The 20,488-nt window shown below is 34.5% G+C and overlaps 1 protein-coding gene across 1 annotated transcript; it reads left to right on the top strand.

Annotated features, from left to right (window-relative positions):
• The first annotated feature begins 18,731 nt into the window (after positions 1-18,731).
• On the top strand, positions 18,732-19,592 carry LOC132057791 (uncharacterized). The gene has a single exon (XM_059450395.1). It carries the CDS (start codon positions 18,732-18,734, stop codon positions 19,590-19,592), a length of 861 nt encoding a protein of 286 aa, XP_059306378.1.
• Positions 19,593-20,488: the final 896 nt, after the last annotated feature.

Here is a 20,488-nt window from a genome sequence, read left to right on the forward strand (position 1 = left end):
TTAGGTTGTACTTGCTATGGCTTTGTGGCGGCACGATATTTTCGGATAAGTCCGGTGACTTACTTAATTTAGACTATTTGCTTGACATGCATGACCTTAGAGCAATGAGTAGACAAGCTTGGGGAGCGGCTGCATTGTCATATTTGTAAACTTGTCTATGCCGCGCTTCGATGAGGAAAGCCAAGGATGTGTGTGGATTCATTTTCTTATTGCAGGTACGTGACCTTTAAAATTATATAATTTTATTTGGTTGTCCTATTTGATAGTTATAAGCTTTTTATTTATTTATTTTAAATTTTTAATATAGGTTTGGGCTTGGGAGCGAATTATACCGATGCAGCCACCACCCAAAGCCTTCGGTACACACGGCTCTTGCGCGAAAGGACTCATCGTAAAGCTCGCGAAAATGAGGCACCTGTTGTGCTACCCATATGTAGGGATGTATTGGACAACCTAACAAATGGTCAGGTGTTTTATCATAATTATGGTTGTTAATGGCGTTTTGATATAATAGTCACGCTTATGTGTAATTTATTTATTTTATTATCATGTAATTTTATGTTCTTTCTATCGTAGTTTGTGTGGCAGCCTTATTCAGAAGCCATCATTAATGGACTCCCTGAGTGGTGGCGGCGTGGCCGAGGTATTTGGATGGTGCAGGTTCCCCTTATTTGTGGGATCTATCAAGAGTGGCATATGGTAGACCGCGCTCTCAGACAGTTTGGTAGGAAGCAATATATTCCGGGACCATGTGCTGAGATTGATCCTTTTCATTACAAACATGACAAGCGGTATGCTATAATAGTGGAGGATCAACAAAATTTTATGCAAACGGACTTTTTTGGGGAAAATCGTCGACAAAGGGTAATTCGGGCCGAGTATGAAACTCAAGACCCAGAGTCATTATCAGAGTATTTTTGTTGGTATCGACGTCACTCATGCACTTTCATAGGAAATCCCGCGCATAATGTGGATAGGATACCAACACAATGGCGAGGGTGCATCGTGCATCGGTACGTACATTACATTGCATTAGATGTTTGATGTCTTTATATGTGTCTTAGACCACTATCAAATCTTATAATTTAATTTATTTTTTTAGGCTTTAGGAAATCAAGAATCGTACAGGTTGGCTCAGGAGACTATCGAAGATCCAACCAAGTCTAATGAAGTCAAGGAATTAGCAGAGATGTTTAGCCACATTAATATAGAGTCCATGGCTGCTGCCTCTCTGGGGACGATGTTGAGTTTCGCTCCCAATTATACACCACCGGTGGAGTATGTTGAGCCGCCTACTGTGCAAGTTCCTCGTCGTCAATGTCCTAATGTACCAAGACCTGCGGCGCGTGGTAGAGGACGCCAAGCAGGTAACAGACGGGGTCGAGGTCCCATGGATCACCAGTTGGTTGATGAGGATGAGGTTCGTTTTGATCAAGATATGCCCGACTCAGCGATGCAACGATGCTCGCGATGATGCATATTACCCAATAATAGATTTTGATATGTCCGGCTATCGACGTCGGCTCCCGCTTCCCGAGGTCCAATCACTAGCCGTAATCACGTGTGAGGGGCCTTTTCGCATTCGCATCGTCCGAGCCTATTAGCCTCGCAAATTGTATGGCCCAACACTATGTGGTTCGACAAAGTGTTCTTATGGGATGACAGATGATTTTCCTGCATTCACTGGACATAACTCTTCAATTAGGAGGAGACTGAGTTTTACCGACATGAGTATTCTAACCACTCAAATAGCTTGTATCTTGTTTAATTTCATTAATTTAATGGCTACCTTATGTGTCTATATTATTTATTTTGCATAGTCTCCCATGGCATTTGATGTTGATCTTCACACATTCCCGCGCCGGATGTACGGTTAGAGCCACGTTCGCTTTTTATTCAAAGTATTTATCTATTAAATTAGATTAAGAAGTCTTTAAGGAGTGATATGGTGACTTGTGGTTGTTATGTGGTTTTTTGTTGGTGATGTTCATTGTTGTTAGATTGCTTTGGTTGTTTGTGTTGGTATATGGTATTGGAGGAAGTCCTTGTTACAGGGGAGATGTTGTCCGATTTTACGTAGACAATTAAAACAATTGCTAAGAAAATTTATCTAAGGAATCCAATCGTACATAAATAACTTCTATTTTTTATGGCATTTACAGGATGAGGGTGTGATACAAGAGGAGGTTCACCAACGCAGATCAAAACGAGAGATACGGCAAACTACGTATGGCACGATTGGGGGGGGGGGGAGGGGGGGGGGGAAGGGACAATGTAAAAATTGAATTTTTATTAATTATTGAATTTATCTCAAATCTCAATTGTTATGTAATCTTTCAAGAATACATCTTATGTTTTGTGCTTTTTCTAGTTAATTATTATATGACTTGTGTAAAAACTACATTATAAGATGCCTCAACCTGAAAATAAAGGTCACATTTGAATGTTTGCCAACGTTTTACAATAAAATCAATTGCATGCTTGATTTTGCGACTGCATGCTTGATTTGACGACTGCATGGTAGATTTAACGACTGCATGGATTCTCAGCTATAACGTGCATAAAAAAAATTTCATGCATCAATTACTACAAAACTGCAAATGTTTTGCAACAATTGATTTTCTCAATTGTTGCCAAAACGTTGGCCTGGAGCGGTAGCAATTATTGATTCTTGAAATATTTTTGTAAAGCGTGGGAATCCATGCAAATAAATATGCATGCGGTTTAAAGCAAAACAATAAATTAATTTGTAAAAAAAAATTTGTTAAAAGAACGCATGCACGTCAAATCGTCGCACGATCGTCAAATCAAGCATGCGATTTTTTAATTCAAACGAATGCGTAAATTTTTAAATTTTTTCAACATCTGCATTATGACATTCAAAGGTCCGTGACTCATTTTTTTTATATACCTGTTGAGATTTGTATTCTGCATATCTCTCTGAATTCTCCACTTCTCTCTTGTATTCTGCATATCTCTCTTGTAGACTCCATTTTTCAAGAATTCTCCACTTCTCTCTTGCATTCTCCATTCATTTTTACATTTGTATTCTCTTGAAAATAATATGGCGGAAAATTATGTAAGAGTTAATTTATATTGGGGTGGTGAAGTTGTGTACGAAGAAGGTTCAGTGAGATATAACCGTCGTCCGGGAGCCGTACAAAGGTTTCCAATCTCCCTCAAATACGATCGTTTGGAACGTGTTTTCATAAGCAAAATGGCCATAACTGATCCTAACCTTTCAGTGGTTATCACTGGACAATATCCAACATCAATTACGGCTAGGAGATTTCCCATTTACGAGGAAACTCTTATTTCGGAATATGATTCCTTATCGTTATTTCTTCGAAGTCTTGATATATTTAGCAATCATATCAGCATAGCGACACTTGACATGTATGCAACTGTTGAACGCTCTACCAATGTTGAAGCACCCACTGACGATGAGTTTGATATTCGAGGTACTACGTATCTTCCCGCTATGAATATTGGGCTTCAAAGAGGTACACTTCAACAAGAAACAATGGTCGAAGTTGGTAGCCAGTCACATAACTTTGGTTGGACTATGATATTCCTGGACCGAGTAGTGCTCCAGATACAACTGAATTAGGTGTCGGGAGTATAGTTCGATATCGCCCTACTCAAGTGGAGTCATTTACGGAAAGGTAAATATAACGATGTTTTGTTTGCTTAAACTAGGAGACTTCTAACTAATTGTTTATGAGATTTGAATGCCTTGAATTTTCCTATGTTTGTAGGTGTAACGATTTTGAAAAAAACCCCGTATTGACTCAGCTCACACAAATTGTGAGCAATAATGATGTAGCTAATGATCACTCTGATGAGTCAGATAGTGATATCCCATTAGATCACGCAGAAACAGACGATGATCACTCATCTGATGATGATGGTCATTCTTATGAAGACATTACTGCTCGAGGTGATGGTAATGTTAGCTACCATTCTAATGCGATTCCATAGTTAGATAACACAGAAGAAGGCCTGGATGACTTTGCCTTCATGAGAGATGACGGTCCAGTTCGACCTGCACTTCGGGATCATAAAAAACCTGAATTTATCAAATCAGGTTAGTATAGCGGCAATGAATATTCTTTTTGTTTGTTGGCCCATTTTTAGGGGGTTGATAATTTTCGTTGTATTATGCAATTAGGTATGTTATTTCAGAACAAGCAGGAAATGAAAGGCGCAGTGAGACTATATTGTCTCAAAGAAAAGAAAGAGTTCATTTCTGATCAGTCTAAAGGTGAATTTTGGAGGGTTATTTGCAAGCGTCATATGTTGGGATGTGAGTGGATGATCCGTTTTTAGAGAAATTTCAAGTGGTATGTGGAAGGCAGTAAAACGGTTCTCCAACACAGTTGTGTCACGGATGATTACAGAAAGGATCATTCCAATTTGAACAGTCACCTTATTGCTACTACGTTGATACCATATATTATGGTCGATCAATACATCAGTATTAAGTCAGTTCAGAAAAAAATAAAAGAACTGCATACGTTTACTCCTAGTTATAGAAAAGCACAAAAGGGGCGTAAGAAAGCTATTGAAATGGTATTTGGAGATTTTGAAACCTCTTTCAAGACATTGCCCGATACATGCATTTTGCCTTACAATATTTCAATCCGGGGACCGTTGTTGAGTGGGAGCACCAATCAACTACAATGCAAGGTGAACACATCTTCAAGTTTCTTTTAAGGCTTATAAACCAAGCATCGATGGATTCAAAATTGCAGCCCGTCATCTCGATGACGCACTCATACGTACGGTAAGTATGAGATGAAGCGCTAATTCTTGTTGGAATTGATGCGAACAATAACATTTTTCCACTTGCATATGCTATTGTTGCACGCGAGAGCTTTGAGTCTTGGACGTGGTTCCTTGTGTTCTTGTGGAGACATATTGTTTGTGGGAGACAAGGAATTGGATTTATTTCTGACCGTCATCAGGGCATCTTGCAATGTGTCCAAACACATGATTGGTTACAACCACCATCCATACACCATAGGTTTTGCATTCGGCATTTGAAAAGCAACTTTAATAAAAGTTCCTCAACAAAGGAACTTGAGAAGCTAATGTGGTTGGCGGCTACAGAGCACCAGAAGAAGAAGTATAAAATAAGGATGGAACAAATCAAAAGAATGTCACCTCCAGCGCATCTGTGGTTAAAAGCTCTTCCGGAAGAGAAATGGACATTGAATAAGGACAACGGTCATAGGTGGGGGGCTATGACAACGAATGTCTCCGAGTCTTACAACGGTTTATTGAAGAAAGCTCGTGGATTGCCCATTACTGCCATGGTCCGTTATACGTTTAAAAATCTTGTTGATCGGTTTGTTGAGAGAAGCACCCTTGCTGATTTGTTGATTGCGGATAAAAGTTTTGGCCGCGCGCTGTTGAAAAGAAGTTTGATGAATACTGGGAGAGGTCCCTAAAGTACACTGACATGAAGCAATACAATACAGCTGAAGGGGTCTTTGAGATTTTGACATTTGCACACGAATGTAAGGGCAGAAATATCCATAAAGTCTCTGCCGAAGGGAAAAGTGTTCGTGCGGGAAGTGGAGAAACTACCATATGCCATTAAATTTTGTGATATCCGCGGAATTCAACCAAAGACCTATGTTAGCAAGTACTACAGTTGCAGGTTACAAGCAAACGTACAGTGGAAATTTTTCACCGTTGGGTGATGAGGCATATTGGCCACCTTCTCCCTTCAGTTTAATTGCAAACACTGAATACGAGCGAACTTCAGGAGCGCGGAGTACAACTAGAAGGAGGAATGAAATGGATATAGCTCCTGCTCGCATGGCTAGAAAGTGTAGTACGTGCAAGCAAACAGGTCATAACAAGAATCGCTGCCCCGACAGAAATCAGTAGTTGTTGTTGCTTGTTGGTTTTTATGTTTTTTCTTAAGTTGTACGATCGTTGTTTCCTTATGTAATCTTCCAAAAATATATAACATGTCTTGTGCCGTTTAATAGTTAGTATGTTATTTAACATTTACTACTCAGTTAATGTGTGACGTTTATTTAACTTATATTTTAGTATTTTTTATTTATGTTCGCATATATAACACATATTTAATTATTGCATGTGTTAAAATATTTGTTTAAGTTAATCACTGAAATTAACTGTATGCGTTAAAAATAAAAAAAATCACTAAAAAAATTTTTATTAAAAAAACAACTGGATATGATTTAAATCTGGCCAACGTCTTACAAACTATTTTTGTAAAACGTTGGAGGGGGAAAATATATATGTAGTATAACTTGGACTGATCCACGTTTTACAACATATATATTGTAAAACGTGGATTGATCCACGTTATATAAAATTATTTGTATAACGTGGATCAGTCCACGTTATAGTATTAATTTTTTTTTTTTTTTTTTTTTGGTTCTCGTCTGACAATTGGAAAAAAAAATTGGGGTATAACGTTGGCTCCTCCACGTTATACCCCTTTTGGTATATAGTGGAAGGCAGCCCCCCTTTTGGTTTATATCGTGTATTTTTTTACCCCTTTAGGCTCCGGACTCCAATAAAATCTACACGCACTAACCTTAGATGTTCGCCTGATGTGTTCATAAAAATATTGCAGCAAATAGCCTTTTTCGTCTTTAACGTGCTCTTTGTAACCATTAGAGATCAATATATGATTTGGGTTCATTATTGTATTAACTATGTTATTCTTCTTAATTATGCAGGAACTATATGCTATGTCCAAGCTAATTTAACAAATTCAAGGTCCAATTGGTGCAAAAGTTAAAGCAACTGATACCACTTCTTTTTTCTCAAGACTATAACAATTGAATAAAAATAAAAATTATATTAACAAATCATTAATCAAATAATGGATAAAATTAAATAAATCAACTTGAAGTGTATATTTTTTATTACAAAGACTGATAATTTCAACTTGAAAGACTAGATACATTGTAGGTTGAGGGTGTGGGTCGTTAATAAAGTTGAGACAATGTCTAAACATAATTATTAATTTATTGGGCCAATCTTTTGAGAAGCTAAAGTATTTTATTATTTAAAAATATTTATTTTAGAGAGTTGAGATATTTGGTCAAGCTTTAAGGTTAAAAAAAAATTGTTTTTGAGTGGTAGAATTTCTACGAACTGCTTCACACTAGACAAAATTATAAATTTATAATTTTCCTAATATTTATTTAGGTAGCCATTTAATTATTGTCCTAACATTTATCACTTTACAATTTATTAAAATTTGGACTATTAAAGCTTCCCTTATTTAAATTTTGTAGAAACACCAAATATTAAGGATTTTTTTATCGTTCAGATTCCCATCCTAAATAATAGGCTATCCAAGTTAGCCTAGAATTATTTTACCAATGCAATTTATTAAATAAGTTATTGGAGTAACAACAATGATAAAGCACGTAAAGAAATCAAAGACCAGGTAGGTAGCCATCAAATGCCTGAAAGTGCTCATTCTTCCTAATTTTTCAATTCTTTTGTCGTTTTTTTATTTCCGTAAATAGATTAATGAAAATGTGGTAAGAAAAATCATGAATTGTTAGTAACTCTTATCCCCTTCAAAGAGGTATTATACGAATACGTTTATCATTCTAGGATTTTAAATTTGCAGGAAAAATGTGAAATGTACAAATTTCAGAAATAACTTCATCTAATAATAATAATAAATAACTAAATAAAATTATTATTATTATTATTATTATTATTATTATTATTATTAATTTATATTGGTTCTACAAGGTTGAACACCATTATTAGAACATAAAAGAGATTTACGTAAATCAACCAAACCAAACATAGTTGATCTAATAGACCATGACCGATCTAACTAGACTCTTTAATTTGATTTATAAGACTTCATCTTTCCAGAATGCTTCGGAATGAAACATCAGTAGAGAAAAAGAAAAGCATGTTATGTAGTATGAGATTCCATAGTTGAAAGCTATTTCTAAAACCAAACTATTAAATGAAATAATTATCATTTAAAAATTCTCTTAATATTTAAGAGTTTCAAATCAATTAAAAATTAATGTAGTATGATATCCCATAGTTGATTGGCAAGAGTCAATAACATTAATAATTTTGCAAACACAACGATCAAAGTAAAAATGTCAGATCATTTTTTTACCCTTTGAAAATACCATTCTTATCGGATAAATTAAATTACAATTAAGAAATTAGAGATAAAGAAAAATTAAATTGCATATTGTTAAATGTCAAATTGGTGAAATGAAAATTTAAAGTAACAAGGATGAAATAGTAGGAAAAAAAAATATATCCGAAAAGTCATTATGTTACACTTATTCTAATAAATGCAAACTCTCAATATTCTTTTACTATATAGTATTAAGTTATTCACAACTAAATAAACATGAATTATAGATGGAAATTTAAACAGTAAAATTCATTGCTAATTTTATATAGTGATTAGTAATGATTATTTAAAAAATGCTTAGCTACGAGCAATTTAGGGATTGATTAATGACGAAATTCGTAGCTACCTCTAATTTTTTCTATAATATTTATGGTTACGCGCAAAGCGCGTACACTAAACCTAGTATATTCTATAAGTAAATACTCCGCGGTTATATTTGTGATAAGTTCGTTTTCTCTATGTACCGAAAATAAGACTCGAGACAAACTGAGAGTAGACATCCACTTGTCGTGGCACTGATTTTGCATATGGTCCCCTACAAAAAGATAAAATAAAAATAAAAAATGGGTGAAGCACGTTGCTGATCAAATAATGTGTTCGCGAGTTCGGCAAAACCCAGTATTTTGGGGTTGAAACATATATATATATGCACGAAAAATAAATATAGATAGAGTTTGATATACATTTCAAAACACGCTCTCTCAGCTGGAAACCACCCACATGAATAGAAGTGAAATCCATCGTGTGGGTTATGTTCTCTCCAGCTTATTTGGTGCATCTATATCTTATGCTTTAGGGTGGATCAAATACCACAATACAGATTACTCAAAAAAAGCTAAGCTAAAACGTTCCTTTCATTTTCTTGTAATCCGATGCGATCATCATATATCAATACTCCCAACATTTTCAGCATTCTGCAACATTACGTACGATCACAAAGCAACACATATACCTTTTGTGTATACTTTCAAAAAGTTTCCTCGGGAAGATCCTTGTCATGCATGAATACTACAAAAAAAAAAAAAAAAAAAAAAAAAATTGAATTCGCTAAGGACTTTGTTGCTAAACTGCTCGTAGCTAACAATTTTTTGATAATCTGTTGCTATAAAATTTGTCCGTTGTTAAATCCTGTTTTTTAGCATTTAACGCTTAACCCTCTTGTGACAACTTGCATTACAGAACAAAAGCTGTGTCTCATTCTGATTTTGATTGCCATGATTTGCACTCTCCGATTTTTTTTTCTCATTCTTGAAACTTGAAAGTTAACCTAAGCTTCAGCTAGTTCCCATTAAAGCATAATTAATGTCGTTACTAGTAGTCTGATTAGTCGACAGGACATATTACGAAAACCAAAAAATAAAGTGCGTCAGATCACTCGTACTAGGACAGCTTAATAAAAAGAATGTGTTGTATTAAAAGACAAATATTTCATGGAATTCTACCAATCGGTCCCCTACATGGTACAGCCTGTGCACGTTAAAAAAATAGCAGATAGGTACTAGCCTACTACTGAAGATCATATTCACTATCTTCTGCTCGAATTATATATGATATAATTGAAAATTTTCAATATATGTAATATATATTTAAAATCATTGTCACAAAAGAGTTGTGAGTGCAACAGTTCCACGTACTGATTTAAAATTCTGAATCAGGTTTTATGTCAATACCATCATGTAAGAGGCATTTTGTGTTTTTTCCTCTTTTTATCTTCTCTGAATGAGGGTTTTTAGGGGCTGAGGGGACCAAGTGAACTGTTTTGTTGTCATATTTAATGTAATTACTAGTACCTTACAAGTTAAAATCGTTCATTGACCCGTACCATTTTCATTGAATGTTCGTCTTAACCTACAACTCAGTGGTAAGCCTGAAGTTTGAAAAGGAAAATATTAGTATTAAGCCTGGAGTGGCAGGATTTTAGAGATTCATCTGACTTTACTTGGAGATGGATGAAGCACGCGGGATATCATGTGACACCGCTTCTTTGATATTTTTTACTAAATATATATATGTAAATAAGATGTAAAACAATGATTAAATAAATCGACAATCTCTTAAATTTGCCAGTAAATTTTATTTAGAACTCGAACTACGACTTGTATCAATTGAGCACGTGGACACCTAACAAAATGTTCCTATATATAACACTTTTGGTTCAATTTGCGCGAGTTCTTAAGTGCCCATTAGGCATATAAGTTAATTAACCGCTTAAAATGTCACCTCATTTAATTATACGCATTTAGCCTCAATAAGTCGTAGAACATAGGCCTGTTCCAATTGAGGCTGAGGCGTATAATTAATTAAATGATATGGCGTATTTTATATGGTTAACTGAATAGTCTAATAGTACATACGCAAAAAATTATCCATAATTTGAACCAAAAATATTTAATAGGAACACATTATCATGTATCAGGGTGCTCAATCGGAACAAATCGTAGTTTGAGTCACTAAATGAAATTTAGAGACAAGTTTAAGGGTTTATCAATGCCTTGATCCTAAATCCAAATATTAATAAATTAATTTAACTTAAACAGAATGACACCAATGGTTTAAACTTATGCGCCTCTGTTTTCCTGTTGTGGTCAAGGGATCGATTCATGCCTACGAAATCAGTGCACATTGTGTTGTGCAATAAAATATTCAAACCATTCAGGAAGGAATCATTTAAGCAAACTTAAAATGTGTGGTCTTTAATTTTTGTCTCTATTTCTCATTGAATTAAAATTTATGAACCAAAGTATCATATCTATGATAAGTCGCTGGTCTACGAAATCAGAGATTCTGAGTTCTATCGCCAGCAGAGTCAATGAATTTGTTGTTTTCTTACCCAAAAATTTTTTAAAAAAAATCGCAATGCATAAGTTTAGATAACCTTTGCCTTCTCCAACATAAGTTCTGTAAGAATTAAATTATCCAACATAAGTTGTGTAGTAACTAATTCGCAAGGCATAAGTTTAGAGAATTTTTGCCTTGTCCAAAGATAATTTAGAAATGAAGTTATTCGGCATAAGTTGTGACTAATTCGCTCGGCATAAGTTTAGAGAACTTTCCAGTATGAACTAAGTTATGCCTTGTAAGGTATAACTTGTATTATATTATGATGCGAAAATATAACTTATGCCAGGCTTATTAGGCACTACACAACTTATGCCGGATACAGGGCAAGGCAAATGTTCTATAAATATGCCTTGCGAAATTAGGTCACAGATAAAGGTAGGCCAAATTTTTTTTCGATGCCAGGAATATTTTCGGCCACTTTTTTTTATTACTAAAGTGCTGAAGGCCAAAAATTAAAGACCAACAATTTGAGGGATAAAAATTTAATACCACCCCAAGATAGGGGCTTCATGAGAATGACCCCTTCTTTTATGGGTGAATGACATATAAATACATAATAAGAAAAGTATTTACGGAATATGACGAAACTTTTAAATTTACGGAACATAACACATTTTCATTTTTCATAAACTTTTTTTAAAAATGAATTTTTTTTTAAATTTTTTAAAAAATAATTTTTTACAGCTTAAGGCTTAAAAAATTCGCTCAAAATTTGTGTATGAAATGCGTATATCTCGCTCAAGACTTAAAAGTTTGCTCAAAATTTAGTGCATAAAAAATGTATGAAATGTGTATCTTGTTCAGGGCTTAAAAAATTCGCTCAAAATTTTGTGTATGAAAACGGTATGAAATTTGTATCTCACTCAAGGCTTAGAATTTCGCTCACATTTTCGTGTATAAAGTTCATTTTAGGTTTCTGTAAAATTAATACAACTACAACAGCATTGTATACAACTTTCATACAACATTCAAGACTTAAAATAATCGCTCAAAATTTTGTGTATAAAATCTGTATATCTTGCTCAAGGATTAAAAAGTTCGCTCAAATTTTGTGTATGAAAAATATATGAAATGTGTATATCTCGTTCAAGGCTTAAACATTACGCTCAAAATTTTATGTATGAAAACGGTATGAAATGTGTACATCTCGCTCAAGACTTAGAATTTCACTCACATTTTTTGTGTATAAAGTTCATGTTTGGTTTCTGAAAAATTAATATAACCACAAAAAACTTTCATACAATATTTCAGGCTTTAAATTTCGCTCACAATTTTGTGTATGAAAACTATATTAAAAGTTTCGCTCACATATACATATTTCGTACAACTTTCATACATACAAATTTGAGTTAATTTTTTAAGCCTCGAGCAAAAAAAAAAAATTAATAATTTTAAAAAGTTATTTTTAACAAATAAATAAAAAATATTATTTTTAAAAAATTACTTTTTATAATTAAAAAAATTAAAAAATCATTTAAAAAAATAAAAGAAAACGAAAAAATATGAAAATTCGTCATGTTTCGTAAGAAATCATTATGTTTTATAAATAAGCAAAATTATCTATATATTTTGTAATAAAGAGCATTTTAAGTAGACTTAATGCTATTTTCTAAACGCTACCAAGTCCAATTTTATTAGGAAAAATTACATTCGTAGCCAGTCGGTTCAAATATTTGATAATCAGCTAATCTTCTTTTCCCCTTTTATTACAATTAATAGTCAAAAAGATATTACACTTGCTAGCCTAGAAATTTTTAAACTGTTCCAAATCTTTCGGAAATCCTCTAAAACAAGTGAAATCCCTCATCAAACCCCACCCTTTTACCGCCGAAGTCCATCAAACTCACCAGTTTTCTTTGCAACTATAAAACTCCTTTCTATTACACTACAAATTATAATTCTCTTTTTATCTTTGAAAAAGGGCCAAAATTACCCCCTAACTTTGGAACGATTTATTTATATACTATACTATCGGGCCAATTATACCCTTACCGCTATCTTACATTCAAATTTACCTCTAATCTAAACGGTCTGGCACGTATCCTAATCCTAGACGTTTTGCCCATTTCCTCTCAATAATTTTTTACCCCACCCAAATAAATCCAACCCGATCCGGATGAAATTATTTCACCCAACCGGTTAACAGCACTAGGAAAGCAACAAGAAAAGATCAACACATTGATTTCTCCTAATTAATATATGTGCAAGGCAATTTAGCTCACAACTTCATGTGTTCAGCTGCTAACATTTGGGTAGCACAGTCCCAATTTACACATTTTTTGCACAATTTCACTTCTTTATTTATCATCTTTGCAATGGATATATTTTGTCTTCATTTTTTTTTTTCTTCATATGGGTATATAGATATATGCAAAACAGGGAAGCAGACACCTTAAAAGTTTGATTTTTGTTTCTGGGTAATTTTCAAGATTGAATTTTGTTTTCATATACCCTAAAGGGTATATAGATATATGCAAAAAAGAGCACCAAAAACCTTAACGATTGAATTTTTATTTTGTGGTAGTTTTCAAGATTGGATTTTTAAGGCTATACATGCAAAAGAGAGCACCAGAAAGAGAGGAGCCAAATTTGTGAAACCAAATGAAAGATGAACAAGTTGATTTCATCTACTGGTTTTTGTTCCTTTCCTAGTGCTATAAACAGGTTGGGTGAAATAATTTCATTGAGGTCAGGTTGGATTTATTTTGATGGGGTAAAAAATTATTTTTTTGGGTGGGGGGGGGGGTGGGGGGGGGGGATGGCCAAAACGTCTAGGATTAGCACATATGGCAGACCGTTTAGATTAGGGGTAAATTTGGACCATAGTATAACGGTAAGGCATAGTTGACTCAATAGTATAACGAAAGGTATAAATAAATCATTTCTCAAAGTTCAGGACTAATTTTGGCCCTTTTCCATTTTATCTTTTACAAAAGCATAAATACCAATGATATAAAGAGGTGATGCATACGTTGTACACGCAATATATATATATATATATATATATATATATATATATATATATATATATATATATATATATATATATATATATATATGATACAATGCATATGTAAATTTTATACACTACTATATGTAACTTTTATACAATTTTTAGATGGAATTGCAATTGTACTGTCCAACCACCATTAAAACCTCAACTCACCACCCATACCCACTTCAAAAGGTTTTTACTCACAAAACACCATTAAGCCCAAAAAAAGAAGAAGAAGATGAAGAAGAATCAGTTGCATGCACAAAGATAAAAAGAAGAAGCAAACCGTTATACATAAGAAATAAGAATCTAAAAAAAACTCTTTGTTCTAATTTTGTGCCGATGAAATTGCTAAATTTTATCATTTTTGTGTATATATTTTCTGAAATTAATATAATACTATCTGCTGGAACCTATTCTATAAAAAAGCTAAATGATGCACTTGGTTGAAGATTGAGTTATTTACCTAGAGGTCTAGTGATCAACTCCCACGTAATATTTTTTTTTCCTTCTTTTTTTTAGTGGTGAACCCATGTTTCAAAAATCCTACATTCACCTCTGAGAACGACGACAGACGGAAGATAGAGGCTGAGGAGCAATGGCGAAGGAGATGGAGTGAAATAGAGGGGAAATTGGCCGGAAGGTACCAATCGGCTGAATAATTGGCAGAAAATAGCCAAGACTTCTATTATTGGCAAAGATCAAGTCCAAGTGATATTTTTAACTTGGCAACCTATAACCAAGTGAAAATAAACCAGAGAAAGAAACGTAGCCTTCTTCCCAATTTGCTTCATCAGTCACGTCTCTCTCTCCAAGCATGCGTTAATGGAACACACATTTCTCAACTTACACGGCTATAAGAACACACAATTTCTTCAACATTACCACTCGTACATAAAGCATACATCATCCATGACCAGGAGTCTCAAAAGTTTTAAGAATCCATTATTGAAGTTTGAAGGTTGAGAATTTGAAATTTGAAAACAGAAAAAGTGTTATTAAATAGAATGGGTGTTGTTGCAATAGCTTGGAATCATCTTTGGGAAGTTATACTGAATTGGAGCTCATATAGAGAAGATTTGGTGTGGTTTTGTTCGGTTGTTGTTGGTTATGGTGATTTTATATTTTTGTATATCCGTGTGTATCCACAAGTATATAAGAGTATATCTCTCTGTATATCTATACATCTTATGTATATATTTGCATATTTATGAAAATCTGTGTGATATACAGTGATATATATGATATACTATGTGATATACACAAGTTTTGGATGTTTATTACAAATGTAACTGTGATATACATGATTATACGTCGACATACGTGTCGATATACACATTACTGCTATGAGATTGTGTTAACTCGTGAGAAGTCTGGACTTTGGAAGGGGAAAAGAAATTAGGAGTTGAATATTTAGATTGTCGTATTTTTTTTTTTAGTTCATTTGGTAGAATTTGGCAATCATTTGCCAATTCTTTGGACTACAATTGTTAAGCCTAATTGTTGGCTAAAATTCTGTCAATGGTTATTAACATTGGTATATTTGTGTCGATGTAGAAGTCTGGACTTTGGAAGGGGAAAAGAAATTAGGAGTTGAATATTTAGATTGTCGTATTTTTTTTTAGTTCATTTGGTAGAATTTGGCAATCATTTGCCAATTCTTTGGACTACAATTGTTAAGCCTAATTGTTGGCTAAAATTCTGTCAATGGTTATTAACATTGGTATATATGTGTCGATGTATGGAATAGAGAGAGTGGGAAAATGACTTAGGAGCCGTTTGGACATGATTTGAAATCATGAGATGAAATCATGTTTGGACATGCAATTTGGATTTCTTAAGTTGTATTTTTTCTTATAGACATAAAAACCCCACAAGTTGTGAAAACCATCAAAACTTTCTCAATTCTTATACAATCTTACCAAATGAGCAAGTCATATAAATATAACAAAATTAATACGCTACTAAAATGCCTTTTTAAAATTACAACATCAATTGATCAAACTTAGTTCAATAAAAATGAAAAATTGAACATGAGTTGTAGTGAAACTACTCTTAATATAATCCTCCCTCATGGTTGGTAAGAGTAAATTTGTTATAAATATACTACCAACTTATAGATCTTTTAATATTTGATATAAATGGTTGGTAAACATGATTGAGATCTAATTTTACAAAATATAAACTTATGAGTCAAGTTTTACATTTAAAAATTTTGAAATCATGATTTGAAATTCCAAATAATGTCTTTTTGGATGATTTGAAATTTCGCATGTCCCAATGCCTACTTAGATTTGATAAAATGAAAAAAAAAATGAGAAAGAGAAAGGAAATGAAAGTGTTCTTGGGAAGACAAATCTGTACATTAGACAGAATGAAAGAAATAGAAAGACAAAGGGGAATAAAAGCGGTCCCCTAATGCATTTTGAAAAAAGTTGTTTTCTTCTATTCAAAATCAGAGAGTGCCAAGAAATTTTATTTCCTCTTTATTTTTGGCAATGAATAAAAGTGGTCTTTGGAGGAAAAATAAGTGTACTGAAAACGGTGGCCATAAAATGTTTTTTTTTTTTTTTTTTTAATATTAAATGGGATTACTCGGACAATATCCAAAAGTTGGGCCAAATATTACTTTTATTTGTTTCCTAAATGTTATACCGTGTAGATTTTTCTTATTATTATCCTTTTTAAAAGTTTGATTCCGTAAACATACTCTTATTGTTTATGTGTACAGTGGCTTAGTCAGAATCCAGTTAAGGGTGTTCAAACTTATAAAATTTATAAATTATTAATAAGTAGGTGCACCAAAAATGTCAAATCAAACTACATAGTATATTTAGCTTGAGCTTAAACACGTGGACCAACATGTGATTGACACGTATCAATTAAGACAATGGCGTAGAAAGAACTAACAGTAGCACAACATCTACGAAAAGGTAGCTAATACCGATGACATGGTCAACGAAGAGAACATCAACGGGAACAACATATCCTCTTGATTACGCATTAAATAGAATTAATGTAGTAACGGCGAAACGGTTTCTGACAGCTAGAATCAAGGAATTAAATTACAATAATTAATTCAACAATTAATGATTGTCGTTACATACACACAACGGGAAAGGCACCAAAAAGGATTAAAGACCTATAAATAGTACTTTCTCTTGTATATCTAGGCATCGAATTCTTACTGAAAAATAGACTATTCTTGATTACTTTCCACTAATTATTATTATTATTATTATTACTCTGATTTTCTGATCATCAAGCTCTCAATCATTCTTGACAAAGGAGAAATCCATTACTACTATTCGTCACAATTGGCATAAGTTTACTTTTTCTCTTTATGTACTTATTCTTATTCAATCTTTAATAACTTGCTTGTGTTAATTCAACCATTTTTATCGAATTACTACCAACTGTAGTTAACCTTATTTAACTTTTAACACAAATTTAACTATTTGGGCAAAATATGATTTTTGACTCAAACAGTTTGGCGCCGTCTGTGGGAATTCTACAGTTGGCCTTGTAGTTTGATCTTTGTTTACGCAAGCGTTATTACTTTGGTATTCTCTTTTGTATTTGCATTTCAGAAATGACAGGATCTACACCTACACCCGTTGACGAAAACAGGAACGTCAATGATGAAGGATTGATCGACACAACTAACAGAACAACAGGAGACACATCAATGGTGGATCCAAATCAAGCTTCAATCCCGATAGGTGATTTACGAGAATTCTTGAAAGGAGAGATGGCGGAGGTGATCAAACAAATGATGGTTCAAGTGCGACAAAATCTCTCAAGACCACCTCCACCAAACGGGTGGTTCAAGCCAGACTATACCCCTTGAGCAGAGAAACTTAAACGTCGATCCAACTAATACCGGTGATTTCGGCGTAACAACAGAAGCAATTGGTCACGGCGATGTTGACGTCAATCCAAACATACCCGAGCCAATACTACAGCGATTCGAGGAGCATATGAAGAAATTCAAAGAACACGAAGAGAGAATCAGCAGAATACCTGGGGCACCACCCACTATCAAAAAAGAAGATGATAGTGACTACATATATCATCCATGGAAAGATTCTGCAGATTTGGAACACGTTCCAGAAAGTTTCAAATTACCAAAAATCAAAAAGTATGACGGGACTACCGAACCTCAGGATGACATCACGGCTTATACATCCGCTATTCGAGCCTGTGATCTTGGGCCAAAGATGACTCGATCTGTTATGATCAAACGATTTGGTCAAGTGTTGACAGGAGGAGCATTAGATTGGTATGCGAGCTTACCCTCCAAATTCACTTGAATCCTTTGCGGATTTGGTGGATAAATTCAAGAAGGCAGACACTGGAGCAAGGAAAGCAGAGAAAACAATGGAAGGTATATTCAACATCAAACAACGGAGGGATGAAACTCTATAAGAATTTATTCATCACTTCTAGGAACACAGCAACACCTTGTCGCAAATTGAAGACAAATGGGCTGGGATTGCATTCCGACATGCATTACATCCCGATAGAACTCCGGCAATGAAGGATCTCGCCAAACACTTAGTTGAGTATCCGGCAAAGACATGGGACAATATATATTATCAATATTGTTCGAAAATTCGGATAGAGCAGGATATCATTAGTCCGATCATAAGGAAATCATCATCATCAAATAAGGATATATCAAGTATGAGCTATTCCAGAAAAAGTGACGGAGATCGAATGTATAGAAGAGAACATTATGATCCATATTATTCACGAGGAAGTCATGAAAGTACACGAAGAAATAATCAATATCGGCGTAGATCACCAGTAGCAGCAGGGACTTCCCGAGGAAATTACAACACCGGAGCTCCGAAAATCACCGACCATAATTTCTGCGTGTCGACATTAGAGGTTGTTGCAGCATTGGACATATTGGGTAATAAGGTCAAATGGCCTGGAAAAATGAAATCAGATCCGAGTAAAAGAAATCCAAAACATTTCTGTGAATTTCACAAAGGACACGGTCACAAAACCGAGGATTGTCATGCATTACGATTGGCAGTCACCGACCTCTTAGAGCAAGGGCATTTGACAGAGTTGCTTTCAGAGAAAGGCAAACAAGCATACTATCGGAACAGGGAGCAAGGAGCGCCGCCACCACTTCCCGAGCCAAAACGAGTGGTTAATTTTATTACAAGTGGTGTAGATGTCAACATCACCGGGGGATTGGACGTAAACAAAGTCACTTACACTTCAGGCGTGAAGGTCAAAAGAATAACAACCAGAAATGAAAAAAGTGGTAGGCTGGCTCTCGTCGATGATTGTATCACCTTCGATGAAGCCAACGCCGATAATATGCAATTTTCGTATAATGATGGGGTAATAATTACTTTGCACATCTTAGATACTGATATTAAGCGTGTTTTTGTTGATCAGGAAAGTGCAGCCAACATCATAAACATAAAGGTCATAGAGGAGATGAAATTGACGAGCAAAATAATTCATAAATCCATCATGCTCACTGAGTTCAATAATTCAACAGAAAGAACTCTGGGTGAAATCATGTTACCAGTAGTAGCGGGTGGAGTGGAGCTATAAACTACTTTTGCAATCACGTCCTCTACAATGGCTTACAACATGATAGTTGGACGTTCCTGGATTCACGCCATGAAAGCAGTACCATTAACATATCACCAAGTAATCAAATTTACAACGCCGTGGGGTGTAGGCGAAGTTCGTGAAGAGCAAAGAATTTCCAGAGACTGTCACGCCATGGCGTTAAAGAAGGGCGTGCCAAAGGTAGAACATTTCCAACCGGAAAGCGAAGGTAAAAAAGATAAACAAGTCTATCAAATATTGCAACAAACGGAATCAAGCAATAATGATGCCGAAAAAGAAGCTATACAAGATCTTTTAATGGGGGAGCAATCAACGGCGGTAGTTGAGGATCTCAACCTAATGCCGTTTGATGATGCATTGCGAAAAAGCGTACATTCCTTGGATGCAAACGACATCAACCAATTTCATTTTTACTTGATAGTGTAGATATTTTTGCCTTTTGCCATGCTGACATGATAGGGATAGCGCCGAAAGTAGCAATGCACAAGCTGCACATTGATCCTTATTACAGACCCGTAAAACAACCTCGAAGAAGATTCCCCGAGGATAGAAGTAACTTCATAGAGGAAGAAGTACAAAGATTTTTAGATGTCCGATCCATAAGGCCAGTAGAGCATACAGAGTGGGTGTCGAATGTAGCAGTGGTGCCAAAGAAGAACGGAAAGCTGTGAATGTGTGTGAATTTCACAGATATAAACAAAGCAAGCCCAAAGGATCCGTTTCCACTCCCTTATATAGATCAAATGATAGACGCAACAGCTAGCCATGAGTTGTTGAGTTTTCTTGATGCATATTCAGGATACAATCAAATCAAAATGAATCCTACGAATCAAGCAAAAACAACATTTATAACACCAAGGGGTTTACATTGTTAT

This window comes from Lycium ferocissimum, chromosome 5, assembly GCF_029784015.1.
Source record: "Lycium ferocissimum isolate CSIRO_LF1 chromosome 5, AGI_CSIRO_Lferr_CH_V1, whole genome shotgun sequence".
Taxonomy (NCBI): Eukaryota; Viridiplantae; Streptophyta; class Magnoliopsida; order Solanales; family Solanaceae; genus Lycium; species Lycium ferocissimum.